The sequence below is a fragment of the Condylura cristata genome, unplaced genomic scaffold (assembly GCF_000260355.1).
Source record: "Condylura cristata isolate star-nosed mole 26May11 unplaced genomic scaffold, ConCri1.0 scaffold00045, whole genome shotgun sequence".
NCBI lineage: Eukaryota > Metazoa > Chordata > Mammalia > Eulipotyphla > Talpidae > Condylura > Condylura cristata.
Window position 1 is genome coordinate 3691829 of NW_004567146.1, and position 8717 is coordinate 3700545.

General features: G+C 36.6%; 1 protein-coding gene across 1 annotated transcript; it reads right to left on the bottom strand.

The window, feature by feature from the left end:
* Window positions 1-5923: 5923 nt before the first annotated feature.
* On the bottom strand, window positions 5924-6865 carry LOC101630180 (olfactory receptor 4F6-like). The gene has a single exon (XM_004694582.1). The coding sequence runs from the start codon at window positions 6863-6865 to the stop codon at window positions 5924-5926; it is 942 nt and encodes a 313-aa protein (XP_004694639.1).
* Between the last annotated feature and the right edge of the window lie 1852 nt (window positions 6866-8717).

The following is an 8717-nucleotide window of genomic DNA, read 5'->3' on the forward strand; positions in this document are numbered from 1 at the left end:
AAGAGGTTTCACCAGAGACAGAGTGGAGAGCAGAACAGGCAGATTGATGAAGTACACTGCTGAGGGGAGCAGTGGGCGGGTCAGGAAGTCTGCCACGCCATGTGGTCACTCCAGGGCAGGTGGGAATCGAACTCATGCAGAAGTGGCTTTTAGCTTTTAGTGTGGTGCTTTAACCCGCTGCATCACCAGGGAGGGCCCCATGAGAATGAGCAGCAGACACTTCAAAGGCCCTGTAGTCAAGTTTCTATCTTAAAGTTCTGATCATGCGCACAAGTTTGACCAATGGCTTTCACTCTAGCTTTCACTTCCTAGCATCTGTATTTTTGATTTCTAAAATAATGGTCTAAAGCATCATGTATTGCTTTTGACCTAAAATAAGTAGTTTGGAATACAAAATAATCAGATCAATATGCACGTTCCTTTTGAGCTAGGGCACAGTATGACACCACCATTCAATTAAATATTTAACAGTGCACTTAAGTTTCACAACTGTGTGAATAGTTGTTTCTTCATCAGAAATCACAAGGGGCCAGTACAGAAAATATTCTAAATAGAGCTGGAACAGATTCATTCCCAAGATAAAATAATGATATTTGAAAGCAGTCTGCTGCTAGTTTCTTTACAAATATATTTTGTTGGTTGAGTAATACTAAGAAGAAAGAGGTAACACAAAAGGAAGGAGAGAGAAAATCAGGGACAAGAAAGGAAAAGAAAAGGAGTGATGGAAAGAAGCAAGAAAGAACATCACAATGGTAAAGCAGAAGCAGCTTCAACAGCACTAAGGAGGGAGTGGCCCAGTCTTCTCTTGCTGCTCACTGCTTAAAATTCCTCAGTAAACTCTTTGGCTTTCACCACCCCTTGGCTAACATCTAAAGCTACTGCAGTGTGCCCAGAGCCAATGCCCCACACACTCTTCTTTCTCTCTGCCTTAGAAAACTCATCAACAACTGGGCCACTTTCAGAAATATTTTGGTTTGCATACTTTTGTTTTAATCAAAGGTAACCCCAGCCTTTTCTATATTTGCCTGATTATTTCTGCTCTAAAAATTTTTTATCACTACACCAGTTTCTGAAGGATGCTCCCTCTCTCCTCCAGTCTAGTTTTGTGTTTCTCCTTGACTACCACACTATACTTGCAAGTTGTTCGTGATACTTTTCATCATAATTACAGGTGATGAGTTTCTGTGTCTGCCTTGCTAGGTCAATGAGATTCTTCAGAGCACAGATGTGTCTTATTCTAAATACTGGTCCAGGTAATGATTGTGAGTTTAGGAAAGTGAGGGGTTAGATAGTTGTGATCATGCACATGTACACAAATTAATGGATGTTCCTGAAATGTTTTCTCTGTAAACACTACCTTATATCTTATATGTAGGATATCCATTTTTAAAACCTGTATGTGCAGTAAAAGTAAGAAAGATGTATTTCATTAATCCATATCACAATATAGTTCATTTCTATATTATATGTATTTACTCTTTTGAGCCACATGAAATAACTCCTAGTAAACACAAGCACAAGCTGTAAACTTTAGAGAACTCATTACTCTAGAAACTATATAATTATGGCAGTCCTTAGAAAAATCACCACCAGTCCGCATTGAAATATATAATTTTAAATTACTTAAAACATAATTCTATAAACATAGTACATCAAACTAACACATGAAACTAACAACCTGTAAATTACAAGAAAACTTGACCAAGAAAGATCCCCTGTATATCAATTACAAACTAAATATGTGGATCAATGCAATTTGAAGAGAAATTTCACAATTTCATTGAACACTGAATGTTAAATAGGGCCTGAAAATTGAAAATAAACTGAGATAATAATAAAAGGAAAGTGAGGAAATGAAGATTTTTTAAAAAAAATTGTGACATAGGTTAAGTGCTAATTGCAATATGAAAATACAGATAATTTGAGCACATATTCATTGCAATACCATCCCCACTTACCTGACCAAAGGAAAAACTGAACTGCAGAAATATTTTCACTATTACTAGACTTTTAAGCACTGTTTTCCTCTGTGACCTATGTGGTTAGTGCTCCAGCTCTCTCAATAGCTTGGTGACCACTTGATGACTCACTGACCTGGGTCCCCAGCCCATTCACCAAGGGAACTCCATTTTAATTCTCATGACATGAAGAGAAAAATGAGTACTAAAAATGTGGGGTAAAAAAATAATGCAATGAAAATAAAACTTCATGTAATAAAATATGACAATAAAATATTTGCAAGGAAGATCAATACCTCCTAACACTTTAAAGCCTATTTGTATAATTAGACCAATGCTAGTGAACAGGGAGGAGCTATTAACAAGTTCACTAGTAAGGGACATTAAAAATCCTAGTGGAAACACATACATGGAGAATGCATGAAAACATTACCTGTAGTTTAGCTCATTAATACAGTAATCCACCCCATTTCAGCTATATTAGCATTAATTAACATGGAAATGTATCATATTGGCCAAACTCATTTTCCTACACACATAGTCAAAGTCCCAATGCCATTTGTTACTGATCTCAAAGTCCATGGCTTTTAATACCTATATTATACTGCTTCCTATAATATCATTACTAAAACACACTAGTAAGAGTGCACAGGTGGGCCCTCCCTGGTGGCGCAGCGGGTTAAAGCACTGCACTAAGAAGTTTAAGCCACCTCCGCATGAGTTCGATTCCCGCCTGTCCCAGAGGTGACCACATGGTGTAGCAGACCTCTCCTGACCCGCCCGCTGCTCCCCTCAGCAGTGTACTTCGTAGATCTGCCTGTTCTGTTCCCCGCTCTGTCTCTGGTGAAGCCTCTCACCCTCCGCATCTCTGGCCTGTACCCCAGTTCTATATGAATAAATAAATAAATCTTAAAAAAAAAAAGAGTGCACAGGTGGAATTAGCTTTAACCTTTTCTGAATATATTTAGATATGCTATTTCATCTACTATTCTTTCACTCAGCATGTTTTTTAAGTCATACATACTGAAATGTGTCTCAGTGCCTCATTCTTCATAATTGAGTAATATTCCTCTGTGTGACTAGGTCACATTTGTATACCCATTCAATAGCTGAAGCACATTTCAATTGTATCTAACTTTGGCTATTGTTATTAATGCTAGTATGAACATTCATGCATAAATTTTTGTTTGAATATCTATTTCAATTCTTTCCTGTAAATTTATGCATAAAATTTATGGGTCCTATGATAACTCTATGTTTAATCTTTTTAGTTATTCTCTTAATACTTTATAAAATAGATGCATCATTTACATACCTACCAACAATATACAGGTTTTCAACTTCTCACCACTCTTGCTAAAAATTATTTCTAAATTTGTTTTATCATTGGGCATTTATTTTTTTTAAAGATTTATTTATTTATGCATACAGAGCTGGGATACAGGCCAGAGGTGCAGAGGGTGAGAGGATTCACCAGAAACAGAATGGGAAGCAGAACAGGCCGACTGACAAACTACACCGCTGAGGGGAGCAGTGGGCAGGTTAGGAGAGGTCTGCTGTACCATGTGGGATGGGGATAGAAGTTATGATGAAGTGGCTTTAGTTTCTTAGTGCTGTGCTTTAACCAGCTGCGCCATCAGGGGAGGCCGAGCATTTATTTTTAATGTAATGGACATCTTAACAGATGTAGCTATTGAATACTGTTTATTGATCCTTGTTGCTTTGTCTTCTCAAATTTGAAATGAAATCTTTAAGAATGTAATAAACTATTATAAAAATAAAAAAAGAATATAATGAAGTTCAGATATTTAAAAAAAATTTTTTTTCCATTGAGGTAATACTGGTTGAAGTTAGTACATACAATTCAGAAGTACAGCATCACTTCTTTTCAGAGGTTTACTCCCACACAACACCCACGTCCAAAGCCCTCATAATCTTTTACCACAACCCATTGTGCACCTCCCACTTTGCTTTCTACCAATTTTTGCTTTGATTGTGAAAAAAAATATTCAAAATGCACACCTAATAAAGAATTTGCATCCAAAATATGGGAAAAGTCCATAAATCTCAACAATATGAAAACAATCTAATTTTCAAAGGAGAAAATATCCAGAGAGCTCATGGAAGAAGAAATGTAGATGACAAAAAAAAAAAAGTGTATGAAAGATTCTTAACATCAACTGTCATTACAGAATATTAATTCTAAACAACAAACGTGTGCCTACAAAACTGACAAAAACATGGCCCACCCTGGTGGCGCAGCAGGTTATAAGCACAGAACTAAGAAGCTAAAGCCACTTCAGAATGAGTTCTATCCCCACCCTGGAGGTGGCCTACATGGCACAGCAGACCTCTCCTGGCCTGCCCGCTGCTCCCCTCAGCAGTGTACTTCGTCGGTCAACCTGTTCTGCTCCCCACTGTCTCTGGTGAATCATCTCACTGCCCATGCACCTCTGGCCTGTACCCCAGCTCTGTATGCATAAATAAATAAATCTTTTTAAAAAACTGACAAAAATAGGCAAAATGACAATACAAATCATGGCAGGAATATCAATAAAATGGGGAAGTGTGTGAAAACATCATAAAATGCAAAGACCAAGAATATTGTGGGGGGAGAGCAATTAAGTTGTTGTTGGAATTTCTATGATACTGTCCCCTACAAGCAAAATCAGCAAAAAGGCCAGAAAATTAAAAGAACTAGTCAAGACAAATTCCTGTATCTTAATCTCTAGAAAGCTAAAATAATTGCAGTGGCTGTGAAAAACACCCTGACAGTTTCCCAGAATGTGAAACTTAGAGTTCTCTTGTCACTAAATCTGCTTGAGAATCAAAAACAGATGCTCCAAATAAATAAATAAATAAAAATTGTGCATGTCTTTAGAAGCCTTGTCCACAATAATCAAAAGACAGAGATGATCCAATGTTTATCACTGACGACAGCATAAAGAGAGTGGTATAGCCACATCATAGACTATTACTTAGTTGAAAAATGAATGAAGTTGTGGGATGTTAACATGTGGGTAAACCTTGAAAACATTATGTTAAGTGAAATAACTCAAACACACAGGGTCACAAAACATAATTCCACTTCTATGAGATGTCAAGATCAGTCAAATCTATAGTTATAGTAAGTGAATTACTGGTTGCTAGGAAATAGAAAGATAAGAAAAGCACCTGATCATAAGTACACAATTTCATTTCAAAGATGAAAATGTATTTTTTAAAGTAGAAAAGACAGGTAGGAAGTGTATGTCCAAAAGTTATGGAATCAGGAATACAAATTCACACATCACACATCAACTTTCTCTATTTATTAATTTTTGTCATATAATGGGTAAAACAGATTAAGGATGCTATAAATATGTAAATTTTTAAAACGATTTCCAGTGATTCTATTTTATAAAATCCTTACTATCAGGCATAAAGTGCATTTATTTACAAATTCACTTAGTAAGATTTTCCTGACTGCCCACTGAGAGTACTCAATATATACAAAATACTTTTTCAGATCTTGGCTTGAAATCCTGAACTGCCTTTACGAAGTGAAAACTTTTATGAAATTGCTTATGTGAAATAACTCATCACTGGTATATACAGTTAAATTGTCATAATAGAGTATAATGTTAAAACATCATGTGAAAAGTAATGGTATCTTTTAGAAGATACCACATTCTTCTAAATATCGATCCCAGGGTGTCCACAGCCACTGCAGAACAAATTCAATCCCCAGCCAGGGAGGTGACCAACATAAAACAGAAGACCTCGCCTGTCACACCCACTGCTTCCCTAACCAGCAAATTTCAGTTATTCTGCACGTTCTGCTCCCCACTCGATATCTCCTGAATCCTCTTATGCCCTACACTTCTGGCTGGCACCCCATTTCTTATAGAAAAATATGAGTAAATAGTTTAAAATTTGAAAACAATAAATAGTTAAGCAGCTCCTTCTAAAATAGCTAACATGAACTACTTAGGAGAGCTCCTCAAACTCAATAAGTAACTGCTCAGTCTCTTCATTGATGACTTCATATCTTTGTTTCTCAATGTGTAAATGGCAGGATTCAAAATGGGAGTAATCAAAAAATCCAAAATGGCAAGAAATTTATCCACTGGCACCGTGGGAAATGGCCATATGTATATAAACATGCATGGGCCAAAGAATAAAATCACCACAGTGATATGAGCTGACAGAGTAGACAGGGCCTTGGACAAACCAGCTGGAGAACTTTTCCACACAGTGAACAGGATGTAGATATAGGACATAATCAGTAGGAAGAAAGTTCCCATGGAAATGAACCCACTGTTGGCAGTCACCATAAATTCCATTTTATATGTATCCATGCAAGAAAGTTTGATAAACCAAGGAAGGTCACAGTAAAAACTATCTATTTCGTTAGGACCGCAGAAAGGCAAATGGACAACAAAAGCCAACTGGACTACAGAGTGTGTGAGGCCTATGATCCAAGCAGCAGACAAAAGGAAAATGCACATGCATGGGTTCATGATGGTCATGTAGTGCAGGGGCTTACATATGGCCACATATCTGTCCAAGGCCATGGCGATGAGCAGCACCATCTCAGACCCACCCATCAGATGCAGGACAAATATCTGCATGATACATCCTGGGAAGGATATGGTCTTCTGTCGGGAAGTAAGGTTAGAAATCATCTTGGGAACAGTTGCAGAAGACAGACAGAAATCAATAAATGAGAGATTGGCTAAAAGGAAGTACATGGGGGAATGTAGATGAGGATCAAATGTCACAGTAAGCACAACAAGGAGATTTCCCAGAAAAATGGTTATGTAAAACACTGTAGAGAAGACAAGGAGGAAATACTGCACTGGCCTAGAGGCAGAAAGTCCGAGCAATACAAATTGAGACACTGCAGAGTAGTTTGCTTCATACATTAGATTTTCTTCTGATGCCTATAACAAAGACAACATAACAAAGATTTCTAAATAAAACATTAACATATAGTAAACATTTAATCAATTAAAATATTAAATCTCATATTAAATGAGACATCTTACCTATCAACCATAAGGTGTTTCCAAAATGTTATGTATTAATATCCCAATTCAACTAATAGCCCACTGAGCATAAACAATATTCCTAATGCACATCTACTAAATGACAGGCAGTATTATTTGATATGAGGGAGTTTATGTAAAGGAAAAGAACTTAGTACTAGGAGACAAGGTGACTCATCACAAAAGTGCTTGTTCATGTACAGCCATTTAGATGCAGATATTTCTGAAAAGTAAGTTGAGCAGGCCAGACTTGAACATGCCATAGGCAACACCCTGAGAAAGGAAAGCCAGTGGGAAAGACGATCAATGACTGAGATCAGTTGACAATAATTGGCCAGACAGGATGGAACTTGCATCCATGAAAGACATATTTCACATCGGTGTGTGGACAGGGTGATTTATTCAACAGTAGTGCTGGCACAACAGGTAAAACGTGGAAAATTCAGATCTCTGCCTCTCAACATAAAGTCAGTTGAATATTTAAAAGTTAAGCAGCAAACATAAGGATGGAAAATACACTGCAAATATATGCCTTGTTAAAAATTCAGAGAGGAAGTAATTGACAGTGTCTAAAATATTCTAATCAGAATCATATCAAATTTACAAAATTTAAAACTTCTCAAATTTAACTAATGATCAAGACAATTTACTTACAGTCATAATTAGTAAGTCAAAAATCAAGGTAAAAGTCACCTTTTAGAAAATGTTTGTTTTAAAAATCTACAGACAACATTAATGTTTATGATAGAGAGTCAATAAATCCTCCAAATAGGGGAGGCATTTCAACCACATACGGAAAGAAACAAAAAAATCAGTGTATTAATTTCTGTCAATAGTGGACACTGAGTGATAAACCAATGCATTTTATTCAAATTGAGAAAATATTAAGGATAAAAAAATTAAAAATCCATTTTTGAAACTTTATCTGCACTAAAAATTAGAATGACATAGATCTTTAATTCATCTCTGTATTGTATGCGTTAATTAATTTGAACCATATGAAATTATTCCTCAACAAAGAGGGGCAACTCTCAGTATTAGAGAGTTTGAACAATTTGAAATCAAAATATCACAAGGAAATTATTGATCTTTATTCTGCACCTCAGCAAATGCTAAGGACACCAGACTTGTGCTGTTATTACCAGCTTACCAGTTCCACATCACGTCTTTCTCAAGTCACTCCACAAGGTCTATTGTGGACACACAAGGGCATGACCTCAGTATCTGAGCCGAATATTATGGACCATGACCCAAATGAGCCAAGAGTAAGGACACAGCAGCCAAGCAGTTAGCAAAGGGCATTAGGAAACCCATGGACATACAGCAGCTTGTGAATAAAAGGAAACACCGCAGTGAAGATGTCAGGAGATGCTGACACAGGGATATAGACGGAGAGTTGGGCACCCAACAATTAATTCCTAGAACAGATCATGACCTAGGAAAGGACAATGGAATCATCATAAAAGTAAACAAGAGGGCATGCATTTCAAAGTGGAACAGCAGCAGACCATTCAAAGGCTCTATAGTTAAGATTCAGTCTTAAAGTTCTGATCATGCACACAAGTGTAAAAATGGATCGCCTCTGGTATTCATTTCCTAGTATCTATACTGTCATTTTCTATAAGTGGTTAAAAAATCATGTATTTCTTTTTACTTAAAAATGCATTTTTAAATATAAAATAAGAGGTTCAAGATGCACTTTGCTTTGAAACAGATGATAGTAATGACA